The sequence below is a fragment of the Struthio camelus genome, chromosome 20, assembly GCF_040807025.1.
Source record: "Struthio camelus isolate bStrCam1 chromosome 20, bStrCam1.hap1, whole genome shotgun sequence".
In the NCBI taxonomy this organism is placed as follows: Eukaryota; Metazoa; Chordata; class Aves; order Struthioniformes; family Struthionidae; genus Struthio; species Struthio camelus.
In genome coordinates, this window is record NC_090961.1 from 8751845 (window position 1) to 8773628 (window position 21784).

General features: G+C 43.0%; 1 protein-coding gene across 2 annotated transcripts in view; it reads left to right on the top strand.

The window, feature by feature from the left end:
* The window catches only part of BRINP1 (BMP/retinoic acid inducible neural specific 1), a 90265-nt gene that overhangs the window by 58433 nt on the left and 10048 nt on the right, over positions 1-21784 (top strand). For both annotated transcript variants that reach the window (XM_068914916.1, XM_068914917.1), the window contains exons 3-6: positions 3521-3711; positions 8919-9088; positions 10428-10533; positions 17385-17621. In XM_068914916.1, the coding sequence (XP_068771017.1) occupies positions 3521-3711; positions 8919-9088; positions 10428-10533; positions 17385-17621 (704 nt within the window). The remainder of the gene's footprint in view (positions 1-3520; positions 3712-8918; positions 9089-10427; positions 10534-17384; positions 17622-21784) is intronic.

The following is a 21784-nucleotide window of genomic DNA, read 5'->3' on the forward strand; positions in this document are numbered from 1 at the left end:
AGGATTCTGTGTTGCCAGACAGATGAGAGTATATTTACCTAGTCCACTGCCCTGGCTTCAGTTTTGGCCAATAGCAGCTGCTTCTGCAGGAAATGCAATTAAGTCTGGCATCGAAAGTTAATAGAAAAGCTGCTGTTGGAAGTGTTTCTTCACAAACTTCAAGAGTTACAGGTTGGACCATCCCCTAAGGCAGGAGGTAGACTATTCTCTGCAAATCTCTCTTTTTCTTTGTAATCACTTCAGTAATTCTATGTGATTTCATTAGCCATATTCATTAATGTCAAGTCCGTTTTCCAAAATTGTACCATGATCTTGGCCTCAGGTGCATCTTACAGCACGGAGTTCTATGGGTTATATAAAAGACTGCTAGTATTCAGAGGATTGCTTTCAATGTGCAATATTCTGGGATTGGGTAAGCCAAGTTTTAAATATGGACATGTATTTTTGCTCATTAATCAGGAAGCTAAACAATATCACATCATTTGCTTGACCAGTCCCAACCAAGCAACAACACACAAAGAGAATACTGCCAAATACTATGCCAAAATATAAAAAGAGCTTGAAAAATGTCAGTAAGTAAATTCAAATAATGCATAAATTAGAGGGAATTGCAACTAGCTCATGGATATTCTATGAGCAGAAGATAAACATCTAAGTTAGTTGCATAAATTATTCATCATAAAGTATTTGCTCAGCTTTTCTCATCAACTATGAAAGCCATACATCCAGGCATTTGGAGAGGATTATAGAACTGTGGCTTTTACCTCAGTGATATGCCCTCGGAGCAGAAAACTCTAGAGTGGGACTGCATGCACAAGGACCAAGTGCAAAAACTCTCCTACGCTATGTTTTTGATGTGGATGTGGATCCTGCTAAGGGCCTATCTGCCATATGAATAGGAACTGCAATTGTCCCTTGGTAGCAGGCAAGGTTGGAGACATAGCAATAATTTCTTTTAAACTCCTCCTTTTGCCTCCTGCTGGAGGTGTCATAAGGTGGTGTTGGACGTGATGTAGAAAATGAACCCAGGCTCCTCTTGAACATATTATTTACCAAAATGTCATTTTTCTGTTCTTATCTTCTCCCATCTTTTTAGCCCACTGCCTTGCAGTCTTTGGTCTTACTTGTATCACTGCTTACCCAGTCCATCTGCACCCATCCTTTGGAGGAGATTTTGATCTATCAGTAGGGCCTCACCTAAACAGTTGCGTGTTTCAGCTCCATGGTCTTTGCTTTGGAATAGATATCTTGACAGTGACAAAAGCAAACCCTCTCTACATTGTCTAGGAACGTGGAGCATTTCCATACTCCTTTCTGAAAATGGGCTGGCTTGGAAGGACTCTAGCCCCTACTGACTTTACTGATAAGGCTTATGGGAAGGAGCAATCTGAGAGCAGAAGCGTGCTTGTGTTTCCCAGGAACTAACAATTGACTATTTGGAAAGGAAGCACAGATGGCATTTTTCCCACATTTGCTAGTTATGATTTTCATGATAGGAACAAGGGAATCTCTATTTATTATGAAACCTTCACCATAATACTAACATTGGCTGTCCTTTAGCATCCAAATCTTTATCTTTCCATGTACTGCAACTGCTCAGACCTGAAGGGATCATTCCTTCTTCATGCAAAGGTGATCTCATTCTACAGCCAATTTTGGAATCACCAACTCTAATCATAAATGACCTGGAGCAACCTCTCTCTGTAGTGTCAGAGAGATGCTTTACTTTTAAGGCTCTAACTATCCTCAAAAGCAACCACGGGAACTCTACATACATTTCTTTGACACATACTGAGTCCTGGACTTTTATACTACTCTGGGAGAGCAGAGCTATATTCTAACTATAATCTGCTCATATAATAAATACATGGACATTCCTAACGTACTTGTCATCTACAGACAGCTTGGAAGCCAATGATCCGTCTCTTCTTCCTTCCTTGTACTAAAGGTCCTGGTGTGGGTTTTTTTGGGTGGAGGAGGGTTTTTTTTGCAGAGATTTTCCTCAGAAAGACCAATGTCTCTGCAGTTTTCAAGGTCCAACACTTAGTGTCTCTTAGGATGTAGTAAGACAAGGTGTTCTGTTTTGGGATTATTATTTGTCTTGTGAAAGCCTAGGGGCTGCAGAGAGGGGATTAGCTCGGGGTGAAGAGACATTTTGAAGCAAAATGCTGGCACTTTGCTATTTTAATGAATGCTACTGCTGTTAGGCAGCCTGGGGAGTTGTGATGGGATGCAATCAAAATAAATACATGCATAATTGCATTAAGTAAAATAACCTAACAGACATAAAATGGAGTGGGTGTAGAACTAACCTGGGAACAAAGAGATCTGGCTTGTGATCCTGGCTTTGTAACTAACTTAACGGCATCTCCTAAATCTGCATACATGTCAGGTTCTTTACCAGCAAAGTGGGACTGCCAGTGCTGGTTGACACGCATTGATAGAAAATGCCGTGTCAGTGCCAGATATTGTCATTCCTATTATTTAAGTGAATTTTTTTTCTTAAATCTGATTTACAGGAATAAGTGAATGAAAAGGGACAGAGAAACCTGTGAATCAATTATCTAGGAGATGATTTAAGATGGTTTTCCTTTTAAAAAGGCCCTTCTCGATATTTTTCAAAGGACATTAATAGGTTTCTCATGTTTTAGGTGCTCAGCTGGTGATATATTTCAGAGGCCCAATTTTTAGATCACGTGCGCAAGGCTTTCTCCCTACCTTTCCCTTTGTGTTTCAAAATGGATACCTACAATAAGGTCTTGCTTTTGCAAATATTGGCTTTATTTTTTCTAGTTGCTATCAGTTTAAAATAAGAGATCTTAAAATGGCTTTATAGTTTAAAAAAAAAAAAGAAAGAAAAACAAACAGAACCTCAATTTTAATCCTAGCCTCTGCTCATATCTGAATCGATCCTTTTAGAAGGATTATCAAGAGGCTTTTTTTTTCCCCTCTGAAAATGATCTTTTTTGTACTCCCTGGTGCTGAAAGATAGAGATGTTCTGAGAAAGTATGTTTCCTTCAGTCTTGTTTTGCAAAAGCAGGAGCTTTGAATAGCAAGAAGACCTGGGGACATAGGGACACAAAGACATAGCAACAATTGCACTGAACTGGGCATAAAGTCTGTCTAGTCGAGTAGCTTTTTTTCTGACAGGAACCAGAATTTGCTGCTTTAGGGAGCAGTGTAAGATTGCAACGTATGTGAGGGTAAAAGGAACAGCCGGCTCCCTTCTTACAGGAATGCAGCATTATGCGAGGCATCTCTGGAGACCCTGAAGCTACCTCCTCATTAGCCCAGACCCTCCTCCTCAAGATGTGTTGTTATTGTGCAGTAATGTCTCGCTTTTCCTCTTTTCCTTCCTCTCCCCCTTCTGTCTAGCCTTGTAGCCTCACGTGTGTATCCGTGCAGGGGTGTCCAGCAGGATTGTCCCCTTCGCCACCCTCATTCCCTTCCCTTGGTGGTTCTCCCTGCCCACCCAGACTCGCAGCCTCACCCCTGTTGTGTTCCTGTGTTGTCGTGTAGGGAGTTTGCCCGTTGGAAGGTGAGGAATACAGCCATCGAGCGGAGGGACCTGCTCCACAACCCACTGCCCCTGATGCCTGAGTTTCAGAGGAGCATCCGCCTGCTGGGCAGGAGACCCACCACGCAGCAGTTCATCGATACCATCATCAAAAAGTACGGCACCCACATCCTCATCTCTGCCACCCTGGGAGGTAGGTTGCAAGTTAGCCTATTTTCTTCCACAGGTGTCAGTGGAGGGATGATGAGGGCATGGGGCACTGTCTACAAACCTTCCGGATGGAGGCTGGCTAGCAGCGTAGAGCCAGGCCACAGCTTCCCCTGCTGCAGCCCCTCTCCTCTGCAGACAGTGTGAAAATCCCAACGGTACGAGCAGCCTTTGCAAATGAATTCTGAGTGCAGTGCATGGAAGTGCTACCTCTGTGATACACGTGCACCTGTGCTCCTTTGACAGCAGTGTGAGTATCGGTGTGCGTCAAGATAAACGTGCTTCATTTACCAGGGGAGTCTGTTTATGAATCCGGTGCTCCCATCCTTAATTTGACAATGGAGCATGTTGATCCCTCTTTTTCAGAACACAACCAAATGCAGGGAGAAAAGCATCCTTTCTCACTGGATTTGGAAGAGCTCCAGGAAAAGGCAGTTCAAGGAGCTGGGCAGGGAGGGAATGCAGCAGGGCAAGAGATAGCCAGAAAGCTCTGCGCTGAATGTAGAAGTGAAAACAGTAACACGGACTAGACTTCTGAAAAAAGCAATATTAAGCTAAATGCAAAATGAACACACAAGGACTGCAGCGAGGTTTGTGTGTGCAGGCAGAATATGTCAGTGGTGGAACAGACAGAGAACAGTAGGACCATTAACTCATACCACTGCTACTGGTGCTGCACAAACCTTTCAAGTATTGAGTACTGAAAAGAGGAGGTGTGAAAATCAGCAGCTCCTCTTGAGATTTCCTGTTGATTTTCTTTCTCTTATATTTTTTATTGCCCCTTTGGGGTGTGCATTTAAATGCCTTTTTGTTAAAAACTGGTATCCTTGCAGAAAATACTGCAATGATAAAGGGTCTAAGTTTTAGTACAGGGCTTGGTGTTGTTGCTTCTCATAATGTACCCAGCTTCCAGCCTTGCCACATGGAGCAGTGATTGTGAAGTCTGTAGTGAACTTTGAGAAATTTTTGGCCATCTGTCTGTTCCCTAAACATTCTGCAGACAATCAGATGAGACGTAGATGAGATTAGATGTGTGCATATGATTCATGCACAAATTAGGCGGTAAGTAAATTGGCGTGGTTCCACTTAAGTTAAATGGCCCTTCTTGCTGCCAGCGTCCTTCAAAGAACCTCAAACTGCTCTTTCAGTCCAGTTTCAGTCCATCCACTCAAATCTGGCACTCCGTCAGCAAGAAGTGTAAGAAAGGACAGGTTTCCATGCACTGAAGAGCATGAGTGACTGCATGGCTCAGTCCTTAAAGAAATCCATGTATAGATAAACTCCTGTCTATTGAGGAAATAGCTCCTCAGGACCCTATTTTACAGAGCCCAAACCAGTCAATTAAGAAATCAGTGAGGTGGAGAGAATTCTGTTTGTAGGCTTACTGCTTTTCTATTTTTTCTATTGAGATACTTTTTTTTTTTTCCTTTCACATCCCTGGAAGTTCCAAACAAGAAAGACCTTCGATGGTGAAATATATTTTTAATTTTGCCTGGGTGAGGTGGTGAATTATTCACAGTGGCTTGTTTCTTCTCCTGATTTTACAACACAACAATTTTAAATATGCAGAGGCTTGTAACGAGAACCGGTGTTGGAGGGGAGTGCTGAATGCTCTATCAGCCCAGAGCATGGTGAGTGATGGTGGGGGGGAAAAAAAGGATTTATCTTGGCAATGGCAGTCCTAAAGAAGATGCAGATGAATCTGAGCATGCATTATGCAAAGAGGACACACAGTAATCAGAGTTTGTGCGCTAAACAAGACCACTGTGATATCAAACCAGACATCTCCTGGGAGATGCTGTCACCCTTGCTCTCTCAAGACCTCAGCTTTTCTCAGAAAAGTTGCAAAAATTCTGCTTTGGATTACAGTGATTTGTAGCTTAGCCTGATGTCTTATTAGGTTGCAAATGAGTAACAAACACATAAGAAACTTTTTTGCTTTTAAATGCCAGCTGTTGCACAGACTCCAGGAGGTCGGGTGGTGGATCAGACCAGCCCAAGCTGAACACAACAGCTATTTTCACATCTGCCCACATGAGGAACAATTTTGACGCTTTTCAGGCGCAGAGAAGGCAGGTCCCCCCCTTTCCCTGCTCTCCCCCTGCCCTCCAAGCCTAATAAAGAGCCAGATCTGCTCCAGTTTAGTTCTGACAAAGGGATTGGTGAAGGGTCATTTCGAGGTCATCTGGGCTCTGGGATGGAGCACACAGAGCTGAGAGCCAATTCGCAGGGAAAGCCCTGAAGGAAAGGCAACTTTGAACATAGCATCAGCTTAATAAACGAGAAATTAAGACTTAATAATGCAGCAAAAGTCTATTAACCTCCCTTGATCTAAGGGTTGCTTTCTCACGCGCACTTTCCATGGGGATGCTGTGCTTTTCCTAGTCTGCGCTCATGTACACAGAATAGTTTTCCAGCAAATAGTATTTCTGTTCAGCCCCCTTCACTCCTAGGGACACTATTTGTCCCTCAGGAGAAGTATCAAACCTCACAGGCTTTTCTTTCCACTCCTTTTTTCTTCCTTTTCCTCCCAGTGGAGGGGTCCAGACACCTCAGGGAGGAAAAACGACAGCTTTTGTGGGGAGAACATATTGCTCTCCACTGCCCTAAAGCAAAGAGTTCTCCTGTTGAATGCCTAGGAGCTGTCTCAGCGGCTTATTGCCTGCTTCCTGTTGTCTAGTCACCCAAGGCTAACAGCGAATCTCCTGCTGATCTGTAACCTTCGTTACCATCTGAGGGCTTTCCTCACTGGAAATTCAACCCAGGCTTCCTGATTGCTCCCTGTCCAAGGGATCTCCAATCTCAGTATCCCTCTAGCTACCAATGAACTAGAGTCTAGAATAAAAAGGTCTTGATTTTTGTGCCTAGGCTATTAAAAAGAAGATATTAAAAAGAAGGTAATATTTTTCCAGGAGGGGGAAAAAAAGCTGTTTTTTCTAGCTCAAATGCTGGTGGAATTGAAAAAAGAATTGTTGCCTGGATGCCATGGGTTCCTGTGAGAATTGTAGCTAGACTTATTCCAAGTCTTGCCTTTCCTTTCCCAGCCTCATGAAATGGAGGCAAAGCATCATTTACATCTGCTGCATCTCCATGCAGGTAAATGCTTTTAGTACGTGTTAGATAGAATACTTTTGGCTCCAGGTACAACACTTCCACACCCATTCAACCTATCCTCTCCCAGGCCCCTCGACTAACTCTCCCATGCGGCTGTCTTTTCACTGGCAAGTAAGTTGACTCATGAAAATTCAGTCTGACTTTCCTTCAAATCCCTCTGTAAAACTCACCTCAACGATGAAACCTGAAAAAATATTAACAGCGGCCAGGCATCTGCTGTGCGGTGACTGCTGTTTCTCACACTAATCATAGTCATCTTATTACCTTGTGCTTCCCCGTCTGTTTGTTGTATACACCTGTTGTGTCTCATCAGAAACTTAGATTTTTAAATCCTTTGGGACAGGAACCATCTTTCCGCTATTTGTGTGGATAAAGCCTGAAATGACAGAGCCCTGATCCCTGCCAAGGACTCTCCACGCTGCTCAACGAATAATAATGTTAACAATGATAAAGGAAATAAAAGCTGGTAATTTTCCAGGGAAAGTGTTCTTGTGAATAGTAGTAACGATGATACTGTAACTACTACGACTTTGATCATGGTCAGAAAATAATATGTTGTTTTTAACAAAATAGTAAAGGGAAAGTTTTACGTGCCAGACTTTTCCACCTAGCTCCCTTGAAGCCAACTAAAAAATTTCAACTGATCATTTATTTTCACGAAAAGTATCTTCTTTCCACCAAAAATTTGTATTTTTCATCTCAAAGCCAAAGGCTTAACCTTCAATATATCAATCACTTGAAAAACTAAAATCCAATAAAAATATTTTGATTTTCAGCCAGAACATTTTTGATTTGTTTTCAGGCATTTGGCTTCCAGATAAAAGCTGGAAATTATCCAGGGAAAGCAAGGGGGAGGGGTTGCCTTTTTTTTTTTTTTTTTGCATGTATGCAATAAAAGAATTGATTTGGACAAATCAAATGATTTCAGATAATCAGAATTCTTAAGAAAAGTAAGTGCGTGCTCTCAAAAAAAAAATGCTGAACAGCAAATATTTCTTGGCCTAAAAGTGGTAATGCATTTTTTGACCATGCTAGTACTGCCAGTGGCAATGCATTCATCAGTAGTTCATCTATCAAATCAGAACAAGTACCATTATTCTCATTAAGAGAGCTATGTAGAAATGGCACATTCCTACCCAAAGTGCCTATTATATTCATTTATTAAAATCAGAGCTTCACATGTTAGGGATGCAGAATAGTATTCCACCTTTTACTCCTTCTAGCTCTATAAAACCAGCCATCTGTTAAGAATGAACCGGACTTTAATCTAGCTCATACAGCACAAATTGAACTTTTAAATAAATATTACTTCTAAACTTTTTCTAAATTTTCATATATGTTTCCTTTGGTTCAGTTTTCTGCTAATGTTCACGATGTCTGGTGCTACTGAGACCCTAACTTCCCTCCTGGATTCTCTGTGGTTGCCAGTTCAGATTCACCTCCGGTTCCTTATCTTGCACAGTATCTTTCACTCCTCACTTACATTCACTAAATGAGACTCTAGGAGAGAAACCAAACTGGAATGGGTGGTTGGCCTAACTCAGCTTTCTCATTTACTCTTTCATATGTTTGCTCCCCCTCACTCACCCCCACTTACTCTTTTGCATGGCCACTGGAAGCCAAAGAGGTGCATTTAGCATTTGTTTGTCCTCTGTACCCTCCTACATACTTATGTCCTATCTGTAACTTAAATCATCATTTATTATTTCTATAAATCAGGTCAGAGACTTGCATAAGAATGGCATCTGCTCCTGTCAGGTGTACAGCCCACGGAGAAAAGCATTTCTCAAGTGGGCCAATGGCTTGAATCCATTCCAGCAGTTGTGGTGTAGCTACGCTGACTAACAGCCAGCTAAAACGTTATTTATTGAATTCAGTGGAGCTGATATACAGCTGTGATGGATCTAGGGTTCTGGCCCTATGGTACTAGTGAGGAAGGATGGATTCATTTAAGAAAGCTTTAGATTTAGGACTTTGCCTTCCATAGGTGCAACATGCAATATCATGCGATCCTGTTGAGGTCACCCTAAATGGCAGCCTTCTGGACATCACTGACAGCTTCTTTTCTTTCCACTGCAGGAGAGGAGGCCTTGACCATGTATATGGACAAAAGCCGACTCGACAGAAAGTCAGGAAATGCTACCCAGAGTGTCGAAGCATTGCACCAGCTTGCTTCCTCCTACTTTGTAGACCGCGATGGCACCATGAGGAGACTCCATGAGATCCAGATCTCTACCGGAGCAATCAAGGTACTATTTTTTGCCACAGGAAGAGAAAGAGGATAGTGTTTTTATACCAGTACTACAGGGATATGGGGCAGGGCGTCACCATTCCAGTGTAATGTCTTTCCTGATCACAATAAGTTGCTTTGCACTGACTTCCCTTGGATGAGTTGTTCTGTTGCTTTCTGAAAAAGTGATCTCTCCCTGGCCAGTAGCCAGTAATGTCTGGAAAGAGGGTGGGCATTCGTAGTGATGGTTACGTAGCAGAGCAGATTTCCGGTGTTGTGTAGCAGTGACCTCTTGAAGGCCATGTGCCCGTTGTAGGGAAGAAGAGAGGGAACAGATATTCCAGATTGGCAACAGAACTTGGACCGGAGGGGCTGTTCTGTGAACTGGCCAACCCCATGCAGCATGGAAGTATTTTCCTCTTGCAGATATACCAACTTCAGCTAGGCACCTCTCAGATGAATCAACTACAAGGAGAGGTGAAAAACTCAGACTGTAGCATTACCAAGGCATCTGGAATGAAATGGATTGAGACAGAGCTCGGGGGCTGGAGCAGGAAGGAGCGGGAGCTGTTCAGAGCATATGAAATACGGAAAATGGCTCTGCAGACAAAGGCTGCCTTCCCTGAAAGCAATCATCCTATACTAGGGAGGGATTTTATAGTCACAGAGTTCACTCTAGGGAAACGATGTGGATGGAGTTGTCATTGTTAGCCATTTCTGAAAGGTTTCAGCTCCTGTTATTGTACTGTGGTGTCTCACGGCTGGGTCTGTTCCCTCCTGGATGGGAAACTGGATTGAGATATTGAAACAGTGACAGCAGGTAATCGCCCTTTGTGAATTCAGGAAAGGCAGCTTTCCTCCATGGCTGGAAACAGCTACAACCACAGCAGCAATATTGCAGGTCATCTGCATCTCAATCTATCCTTAGCGTGATGGTATGCACATATGTTGTGGGAGCACTAGGCACCATTGCTGGTTGGCAACCTATCTCTTCATCTTGTATTCCAGTTAGACAAGCTAAGGAATAATTCTTCTACTGGCTTTTGGTGTTCTCCAGTGGAAATCCTCTATGGGAAACATCAATTTGCAGGACCCCTTTACCAATCCCAGAATAATATACATTACCATAAAGAAAGCAGGCACAATTCTCTCTTTTTCTCCAGCTTGTATGTGCATTAGCCATTAGCCATGTCCGCCTAGTGAGGGACATTTTTCTCAGCTATGTAAGATGTATTTTGGACTGTATTAGGTGGTGATGGTAGGTCATGATATCACAAGCTCTGAGCCTGCCTGGGGAAGATGCAATGCTGCAAACAAAGGGAACAATCCTTTCTCTCTTTTTCTACATCCTGCTCTAGGTAACAGAAACTCGGACTGGCCCTCTGGGCTGTAACAGCTATGACAATCTGGACTCTGTGAGTTCTGTCCTTCTGCAAAGCACTGAGAGCAAACTCCACCTGCAAGGTAGGAAACAGGAGAGAGGGAGCTGGTAATAAGGGGGATTGGGGAGGGAATGAAAAGAGAGAGGGATGGCCTTGTTTCGAGCCTTTTTCTCTCCTCTGTTTGCTGTGATCACCTTCTGTGTTGCAAGTTCCCTGAAGCAGGACTGGTGGCGTCCTACGGCTTCATATGATGCCTAGCACAACGTGTTCATGCCTTGTGACAGGAACCGAGCTAAAGGCACATGAAGCTGGAGACTGGAGCCTAATGAAGTGTCTTAAGTACATCAGGTGCCCAGATGCCATCAAATTTTGATGGACTTCTGACTTCTGTATATTATACATACACTGATATAAATAAATGTGACCTTTTCCATTAATATTGAAGGGATATACTGTCCATGTGTCTCTTTGTCCCTCCCAAATTGCTGATTTGCGTAAGAGGTTTGCAGAGCAACTTTTGGGACTCCCTAATGAACATAATCTTTGGAAAAAGTCACAGAGGTTTTATTTGGAGGCTAGAAGCCATGGCTTCAGTCCCAGCTGGGGAGCTAGTCCAGAAGTCAACAGATAGAGGTCATAACTGAATTGATAAATAAATACATGCTAGTTAGCAAGAAGTCAACTTCAGTAGAAGGAGAAAATTCACTGGGCATGTAATTTACTAAGGTTATTCCCAAGTTTTTTGATGAAATAAGGAAATGTGGGATTTAATTGCTCATTTGCCCAGATGGTTTTATTTCTGGAATCCTTGTACTTGCACAAATTTTAATTTTTCAGATGAATGGGCTACATTACATCTTCCGCTTTGAGTATAATTTGGCAAGTACTGTTTTAATCTTGGTTTCACAGAAACTGGGTTTCATTTACTGAGTCATGTTGCAGGGATATTATTATTATTGTTATCATTTGCCTTTAAAAATAATAGGCAGGTTGCTTTCACTATTCCGGTGATTATCTAAATCACTGAATTCTGGTGCTTACCTAATTAACAGTAAACAATTTGAGGCTTTTTATATACTGTGATGGTGGCTGGTGGTAATCAAAACCCGAGGATGACACATCAAGTAACTAGGTAAACAGCCAAACAGACAGACAGTATAGCCTGTAGGTAGACAAACTGGGAAGTAAGTAAATCAATAGATCTCTATTGGTTATGTGATGCTAAACAGAAGACGAGAAAAAGCAAGGTGGCTGGGAGAGTGAAGGAGGTGGAGGAGGATTTAAGGGGGAAGTAAGATGCACAAAGCTGTCCTTTCTGATGGGAGGAGAACCTCACAGATGAACCACATGTGGATTTCATGGCAGAACGTGGGGCAGATACAGACCAGACCAGAGCCAAGGGAGACAGCGAATGAGGGGGGAAGGCGAGGGCTCTTCCTACTAGAACAAAGTGACCTTTCAAGCTACACCTGAGTGTTTTCCAGCTAATTTGGAGTGCAGTTCTTGGGATAATTACCCAGGATCCTTCTGCTGCTCTGAGAGACCTCATTAGGAATTAGTCACAGGGCTGCAGGTAATGGATCGTGACCGAATCTCCTCTGATCTGATTAGCAGCCGAGCATGAGCTGCTGACAGAAATCCATGTTACTACCTTTGTGTCACTCTGGCTGGGAGGCCAGTTCAATAAAAGAGCAGCATCTTCACGACAGGGAGAATTTCTGTTTCTGAACTAGCTTGATGCAGCCCAGCTGTGAGTTTTCAAAGTCATGCCCTATTGGAGATGTGATGACCAGATCCAGAGCCAAGGTATCTTCATGTATGTGTGCCGTGTTTGGATAGGTCAGTCAGCTCTGACATTTAGGGGTGGAACTGAATTTATGCAAAGTGCAGGGTGTCTGGTGGTGACCTGGTCTGGCCAGAATCACTAATTCATATCCACGTGGGCCTGACATACATGTATGTCTGGACCGGATGCCTGCACTGGGGCATATGTAGAGGTACATTTATCATAGTAGCACAGGAGGTTTTGCCCTTTCCCTAGTGCTGGGCGGGGGGGCTGGTCCCCAGTCCTATGCATGGGAGGTTGCATGCTCATACCGCTCTCCTCAGAAGCGTGGGGGGATCCTTCTGGGTGCCAGGATTTTGTGGGCATCTGTGCTTACTCGCACGCCGTATCCTCTTATCCCTGCAGCCAGCATGATGCTGCCCCTTCCACCTGCTTCACCGTCCGCCACGGCTGATGCACAAACTGCCTGTGCTGCCTAAGAGAGGAATAAGCCTGGGTGTGGGAAGGGGAAAATGCAAACAGCTCTCTGGCAAACTGCTGGGAAACAGGAAATCCTTTTTCCTGGAAAAGATTCTGGGGCTGAAATTTTAAAATTTAGGTGAAAAACCAACATTTTGAAATGTTCTGGGGAATTAAAATTCCTGAGCTAAATCCTTTTGGGAAATCAGACATTTTATGTCAATACCGTAACATGGCGCTATTTCAATAAGGTAAAATCCTTCTGTGCTATTATAAACATTGCAACATTAAACAGGAAATTTTGTGTATTGGGTAGCTTGTTACATCAAATTTGGTAATAGAATATTAAAATTCACATCACAATCAACATTAGAGTCTTTACAGAACTGGGCAGAATGACAAAGCAAAACATTTCAGTGAAACCAAATGAGGAAGTACGAAAAATACATTTAGACCTTTCCCTGTCAAAAGCGCTTTTGGAGTCAACATATTCTCACAGAATGCTTCAATGAAACTGCATTTTCAACAGAGAACTCTTCTATGGAAAATGTTTCAAATAGGTCTAATTTAGAGATGGAGAAATTTACCTCTTTTAATGCAGGAAGCCTTTTATATACAGTCCAAAGCCAGACATCTCTCTCTAATAGTTTTTCTAGGTGAATTAAGGACACATTCCCTTGACAAACCCTTCGTATTCTCTCTGCAGTTATCTAAGGCAAACCTACACCAAATCTGTTCTCTTCTTAATTTTTAAAGAGGAACTTTACACTTCAGAGTAGCAGAATTCCTCTTTCTGATCAGCCAGGTACTTTCAAAACTAATATATTCTGCCTAATGCTACTCACCAGAAAACATGCCTTCCATACATGTTAGCAGCTCCTGAGCCAGCCGGTGGAGGAGGAACAGATACCTTGAGTGCCCTGGGTTGGACTGAGATGTTCCAGTCTTGTGAAAATGGTCCAGTAAGACCAGTTAAAGAACTGGTCTTTAAGACCAGGTTGCCTCCTTGCTTGACTGCTCAGATGAGGTTGCTTTATCAATAGTCAACACTGAGGGATTAAAAATAAACATTTATGTTCACAGCAATTGAAGAAAATTCTTAAAGACTGAAACAGCACCATGAGGTCTGAGGATGAGGTGGGCAGCAGGATTTCCCTGGCTTGCCTGCGAGGGTGGTGGGCCACAAGGTCCTCCATGGGGCTGGAGTGCTGTGTCTGCCCTTGGGACTACAGGTTTTCTCCTTTAAAAATAGCAACTGAGGCACTCAGAGCAGTGGTCTCCACAAGTATGGCTTTCTTACATCCTCACGTTTATAAAACTTATCTTGAAAATGATTATTCACACATATGTTTTACTGACAGCTGAAATCAACTCACTTTCACCAACATTTAGTCACTGAGCATGATACAGAAATACATACGAATGATGGAAGAGGGTTTCTGAGTTGGGTGTGATGCTACTGTCCTGACAGTTTTAATACCTTGCTAGGATCTGGTCATAAGGATGCTCGACATAAAACCATTGATATGAGTATGCCTGTGACTGGGTATGTATGGGTATTTAAGTATATGTCAAAATACGAATGTGAAAGTAAGCATGGCTCTATCTGAGTAACCCTAACACTGATTTCATCCGCAAGGAAATCCTTGTCTGGAAGGGCTCTGAATAACGTTCAATTCCTGCAGCATGTTTGCAATTTTGAAGTCGTGGTTCTGCGTTTGCTGTATATACACTTGTGGTCTGATGAGTAGCTGGATTTGTGTATCACTTATGTTGTTATACATATATATATATTGTTAAATGCTCCAATTAGCCGCATGGATTTCAGTAGAACTGCTTATGTGTTTAAAGTTAAGTATTTACATAAGTGTTTTGCTGAATTGGGGCTAAATATACAGGGGGCCTGATTATCACTTAAACAGTCTCTTTTACGCTGCCGTGTGAACATGAAATGATTTCTACAGGAGTGGGTTTTCTTGGAAAGATATTTTTTATAACCATGAGCTTTATGGAGAAAAAGCAATCTGCGCGAGGTATCCTGCAGTGTAGCATGAGACCAGGCTTTATTTTGGAGATTGCAGGATATTTAGGTTTCTGCATGTCCTGGGACCCACAGTGCATGTCCCTGTGAGCATGCACAGAGGCACCATAGAGTGCACAGTTGTCCTGGAGGCTATACATATGAGAATAAAGCTACAAGCCCCATGCAAGAGTGTGGAAGTGTACAGAAGCTTGTGTGTGAACAGGGCATCAGAGTATCTCAGCTTCCAATAGCAAGTGCTACAAGTTTATTTGTTTCTTTCAACCCTCTCCCCTCCAGAAAAAAAGGAAGAAAAAAAAGTAGCCGGGACCAGACAGCATGTTGCTGCTGTTACCCAGATTAAGAATCAAAGAGAAATTATGATGAGCTAAGAGCTTGTGAGCATTTGGGCCTTGCATTCAAGGGCTGGGGCCAGGGAAGGCTGCTCCACCAGGAAGCAGACAGTAGAAAGATTTATTTATGGGACTTGGACCATGAATAAATAGGGTCAATGAACATCAAGGAGTCCAGACTGCCTTCCAATGAGCTTGCAAGCTCAGTGAGTACACCAGCCTTTAGGCTCTCCATGCTCCTTCTGTAGGTCACTGTTCTCCAACCTCTTGGCATTGGCTTTCCATGTTGAAGAAAAGTGAAAAAAAGTTTTGGAGCCTGGCAGGTGGGGAACATCCCTAATCTCAGTGCGAAGGTTTGAAAAGGGAACATACCTGTGTGACGCTATCTTCAGACAAATGCCTACCAGAGACTGAGAACTTCAGTCCTTCCTGAAGCCAAGAGGAGCAATGATGTGCTTCTTATTGAGACACATCTCCGAAAAGACCAGAGGATCCTTGAAATGTTACTGCTCCCTGATCCTCTTCAGACTAGTCCTGAGGTGTGTGCAGGGATGCTCTAAACTGTGGTCCGCTCCTTGCATGTTCCCTCCCTGCTACAGAAAAGGCAGCAGGAACTGTATCTCCTCCAAATACCAGGCCTGAAATCCTGCCTCATGTATGTGTCACAAACATCTTCTCCAGCTGAACATTGCACTGTGTTTATTCTGCCTGGCAGCTGCCACTGCTCTGCACTTGACTGAGAATTAGGTCAGCCAACAGGGCAGTGTGCTGCTACTGGGCATGGTGTTCACATAAACCATGCCCTGTGCACCAGCAGGAAAGAAGAACTGGAGGTCCCCCATGCCTTCCCCGCACTGATGATTCCCCCCCGTATTTGACCTGCCAAGGACCTCGGCAAGGTCGGAGTGTCTCTGTGGAACCAAAAGCAAAAGGGTAATGGGGGTCCCTGGGGCATTGCCCGCAGCTTTTCTCTTGCCTGAGGTGAACATGACCCACCATAGAGATAGGCCTGAACTCCTGAATGGAATCACAGCCCTTCCTGCCCTTTCCGCACAGGCTCATCCTCTGAATTATTGTCTTATTTTCATTCCACTCCAATGAGCTGTCAGCAACGGATACAGTATTTCAGCGCAATAGCAACACAAACAGATGGGTAATTGACCCGCGTGCCTTCATTACACTGGAGTTCAGCGCTGCTGTTCAAGCCATAAACTCCTTTATCTGCCTCTTTGAAATCCCTGGGCCTTTTATGAGGAAGGCAAATGGGCCAGGCTCCTCGCGAAAGGTTCACTCGTAGTTTTTCTTCTCTCTGCCTCGTGCACTTCAGACGCTGATGGAGTCTGACAAGCAGAATTTATCAGGTGCAAGGAAACAGCTGTGGATCCTAAAGGGCCCTAGGCCGTCTGTAGGGAGCCCAGAGATGGGGGCTGGAGGAGGACAGCACTGCAAAATATGTACGCTATACATAGGGCAAACACTTAACCTGTTATCATATCCTCTGGTACCTGAGCATCCATACACCTACACTAATGCCTACACAGACTGGTAGATACCCAAACACTGACTATGGAGAAAGAGAAAGATGGGGATAGACCTCTTGGCTAATGTAAGTCTTTAGAGCACCACTGAAATCATTGGCACTAAATCTATTTGCACTTTTATAAGACTTGGCAAGTAGCCTTCATAGTACGGAATGAGCTGAAAAGAGTCGGGTACCCAACGCCTGTTTATTCTGTGGGAACTGGGCACTTAACTCTGCAAGACGCTTTTATAAGTCCTTCCCTATATTACTTGCCTTTCTTCTGTCTGTCTGTCTTTTGTCTTCTTTTCTCTCTCAAGGCATAGTTCCTTTGTTTCTGTAGTACTAAAATTATTTAGTCTCTTTCAAAACAGGTCAGAACAGCATAATGCTCATCACTGACCTCACACTTGCTTGTAAAGTATAAAAAGAACCCCAGCACCTCAGAGGAGAGGAGGCTTTGCACCTGTATGCTTTACACTGCAGTGGGACCCAGGACTGGGATAACGTGGGGACACAGGGAGCTGGGGAGGGGGAATTTACTCATCACCATTCTCTCATATAGCAGACAAGCTCTGATCTCAGTTAATCCATTTTTTCTGGACTGGAGGCATACAATTTGTATCCCACCTTCCTTACCCATGACTGCACCAGGAGAAATCTCCCAACAGCTTCAATTCCCATCACTTTCCCAAGCTGTTAATGAAACAGGTTCTGAAGAAAGGAACAGCCACCGGAAATGGCTTTTCTGGTTTTGTTTTGTTTTTTACATCCCTACCTCTTGTTTCTATGCCAGGTCTCCAGCTCATCTTTCCTCAGTACTTACAAGAAAAGTTTGTCCAGTCTGCCTTGAGTTACATCATGTGCAATGGAGAAGGGGAATACATCTGTCGGAACAGCCAGTGTGGCTGTCAGTGTGCCGAGGAATTCCCGCAGTGCAACTGTCCCATCACCGACATCCAGATCATGGAGTACACGCTAGCAAACATGGCCAAGTCCTGGACAGAAGCCTATAAAGATCTGGAGAATTCAGGTAACTAAGCAACACAGATTTCCCTTCCGATTTCTTTCAAACACAACATGATTGTTTATACCTGTTAAGAACACTTTTTTTAACGCCTAATATAATGTTCTGGTATTCATAGAAATTAGAGTATATTGAGCCAAAAAAATGATCTAGGACAATTGTTTTTTTCTGTATGCATGTACATATAAATGCACACACACATGTAATTCTACGTCTAAGGCGATACTTTACATGGAAAAATGTGTTTGATTAAAAAAATCTGGTTTTTCATCCCAAACAAGCTCAGAATCTCTCTTTGATAGTCCTACAGGGAAACCTCCACAATATGAATGATGCAGAAATTGCTTCTCAGATTTGCATGAATGATTTATTCTGCTTTGGTGAAAGGCAATTCACAGAGAGAGAGCACAGGCCAGATGACACCTCATTTGAGACAGAGATGAAAAGGGGAAGTGACTTACCTACAGTGCTTATGTCTGTTGGTGTGAACATTTCTCTTCTGCCTCTCTCTTCTCCCAGTGTAACACTGGGTGTTTCAGTGGAGTTTGTTCCACTTTGATGCTGATTACACCCATAGTAGGTGTGTTGTAATCCTTATGCAACATACACTTTCAAGGGCTTGAGATACTGCAAAATCAGTACAATTGCATCTCTTCCTTTAGCAAGTGGTCTAAAGTGGTCTACCCACCCAGAAGTCACATGGGCACTAAACGGCACTTAAACAAAAACTTGTCCCTGCCCTGACTCTGATCTCTTAGTGTTAGCCAGTTCCTTTCCAACACATTTTCTTTAATGATTGTTGTCAAAATTGTCCAGGTATCCATGTTAGCAAAGAAGACTGTGAAGAAGGGAACAATTAGCTCTGTTCAAGGCCTTGAAGAAATTGCTTCTTTGGAAGTCTTCCCAACAGAATTTTCTTTCTTCATGTTGAAGGCCATCTTAAGCTCTTTAGTGGTTGAAATGAGGTGGCCTGTGATGTTGTTCCCTCAAAGGTCTGTTTATGTCTACTCACACTGTCAGCCTGCTGCTTAGTGAGCCAAGTCAGAGTAGTTGTTAACGGCACAAGGTAGGTGACCATCTTGACAAGCGCTACAAGATACATACTATGGAGAACCTTGGGGTCTTGTAGCAGTAGCTAACTAGCTAAAGAAGCCAATGCTTTTGTTGGGTGTTTCCACAAAGTCAAAGAGGATTGGGATGGTACACCAATGCAGACCAGAAACGTGGATTTTGGAAGCCTCTGCTATCTTAGTACTGCACAGATTAGGATTACTGGCAGTGCCTGTTAGCACAACTCTGACACTAGTTATGCATTACTGGTTACTAGTTTTAGAAGAGGAATCTCACATAAGCTGCTCAAGCCACAAGTTGGCCACCACGCACCAAACCCCTTTACATTTGCAGGAGATCTAAGCCAGACACTAGGAAGGTGAGAACCCTATGGTGGAAGAAGAATTCCAGTCTCACAGCGATTATTTTACTGTTACACTGGACACTTGTTGCATTTGACCTAGGCAAAGACAGTGGTACATAATTATATCCAATCTCGTTTCCCTTGAGATTTCAACAGGGGAGGATGCTTTTCATCTGCCATTTTAAAATGACACATTGCAGTGCAAATCTGTGCTGCGCTGTGGTCATATTCCACCTCGGGCTGGAGGCTTTTCAGTAATAGATGGAGTGATTATCTTTATGTTAAAAGCTGTTGCATCTCATTCATCATTTTGTTACATCATGCATGAACCTATCCTTTGAGATGAAAGTTGCCAGCAAAGATGACTCTAGTATTAGTAGTTTGATTCTTTGTTTTGATAAATATTCAAGATGACTGGAGGATTTTCTTCATAATAAGTAACAAAAAATAAACCTCTAATGACATCTGAAAGCCTTTCCAGTAAAATAGAGTGAAAGGCACGAGCGCTGTGAATACCATTTGTGCAAGAAGTCACTAACAGCCTAAAAGATCTGTATTCTGTTTCTGATCTGTGTTGAATTCCTGTGTTAATTTGAGAAAAACATGCAGGGACAAAGCAAAAGTTGGTGTGATTTGGGACAGCATCTTCAAAGTCAAGGAGGCTGCAGTGAACTGGTGCTGTTTTAGATCAGCTCAGGAGCTCTCTCCTAGTCCTTCCGTGCTTCACTGCTTCTGGGTAAACGGACACCGGTAACACTGCCCTCTTCTGTCTTGGCATTTTAGTACGGCCCGCAAAAAAATCTGCATCAGAACTGTGACTCTGGATTTTAAAATGACCTTTTGATTGAAAGTCATGTGTTTTGTTTCATTTTTGTTTTTTGCAGTACTAATGCTTTCTGATGGAAACGCGATTTTTGTTGTTGTTATTGTTGTTGTTTGTTTGTTTTTTTAACTGAAAAGACAAGCACTGGAAAAACGAAAGTTTCATCTCCAAAACAGCCATGTTTGGCTTGGCCATGCCACCCTGGTGCTGACTCTTCTGCAGGGGCTGGGCTCCGCAGCCTGAGGCCGCCTGCCATGCTGAGTCATTGCCCTGGGACTCCCCTTCCCAGGGACCCGGCGACTCAGCAAAAAGAGGGGCCACCGTGCAGCCTGGGAGAGGTAGTCCGGGCCTACATCAACATTTGCTGTGCAGCTAGATAAAATAGCAACAAATGCAAACGGCCCTATTGGTTAACTGGACACTGCCTGGATCACGGTCACGGATGAGCTATTCCCAGAAAGGTGCAAGGCTTAGCACGGTGCAACTGCAATCTCCGTTGAGGCCTTCAGGGATTTTTAAAATATATAAAAAAAAATGAAGAAACTGCTCTTTTGGGAAAGTCTTTTTTTTTTTCTTTTCTGTTTTGCCCTTTTTTAAAACAACCCCATTCAGCTGTTATTTTGCCAGATTTCTTGGCTCATTTGTTTTCCCCCCAACGTTGCACTGCAGTATCAAAATGTGCACACTGCACTGAAATTTCTCCCTTGCTCGCTTCTATGAAAAATGTAGCACATTCATCATCAGAGGGAAAAGAGCTTGGTCTTTTGCACAAACAGGCTTTTGAGGAAATTGATTTATAAGGGGCGGGAAGCAAATGCATGGCTTTTACTGCTGAAAGGTACCAGAAGTAATCAGCACGGTCAACAGAAGCAATTATACATGATGATAGTTTCAGAGGACCACTGAACGGGAGAGAATCATTTCTGGGGAGGAGAAGGGCACTGAAAGCAGCGTTATAAATAGAGGGAAAACCTGAGAATTGATTAAAAAAAAAAGTATGTGTTATCTTTGGGGAAGAAAGGAGACAACCAGATGTCCTATGGATTTTGATAGTGCAATAATGATAATTATCTTTATTAGGTGCTCAGTTTCACTGTGGTGACAAGTAGGACATGAAGCTCCATTTACCCATCCATATAATGATCTTACTGACTAATACATCCATAAGTATGAATTGCAGATCATTGAACAATAGGAAATGTTTCATGCAAATGTATATAATCATATGAATTCAGATATATGAACTTTGTACCATAGGTTTCAAATCATCTCTTTTAGTTTCCTCCAACTCTTCTATAGATCATTTTCTTCTTTTTAGAAGCTATCCACCTTTTAAAAAGTCCTCTTTTGCTTCTGAAAATAGGATGCAGAAAAAATGAAAATGCGGGAGGGAAGAAAAATAATACAGATAACTTAAAGGAAAAGAATGGCTGCATTTATCCTTGGGTAATTTGCAGTTTTTATGGGGGGGAACTCGAGTCCAAGCTCCTGGTTGAAGCAAGACTATCACCAACACTAGATTAGGTCAGCCCTCGTTTTGTCCAGCTGAGTCTAAAATGACAGATTCCTCGACCTCTCTGCAGCTCTCTGTTCCAGTGGCGCATTATCCCAAAGTGAAGCAGATTTTCAATATAGAATTTCCACTTCCCAGGCTGCAATTTGCGTCTATATTCCCTTGTCTCAAATAAGAGGAGCTTCTCTCCTTCATATTTGTAACTACCTTTCTAGCAATTGTGGGTTCTAATTAGATTGCCCCTTGGCCTCCCCTTCACCAGGTTAAACAAGCCCAGCTCCTTCCACCTGCCCTTACAGGACATGTGCTCCAGGCTGGTGCCCAGCCTGGTGTCCCTCAGCTACGCCCTCTCCAGGTTCTCCACATCCATATTTTATTTGGTGAGGAATCTGGAATTGAACAGAGCGATCCAGCTGCAG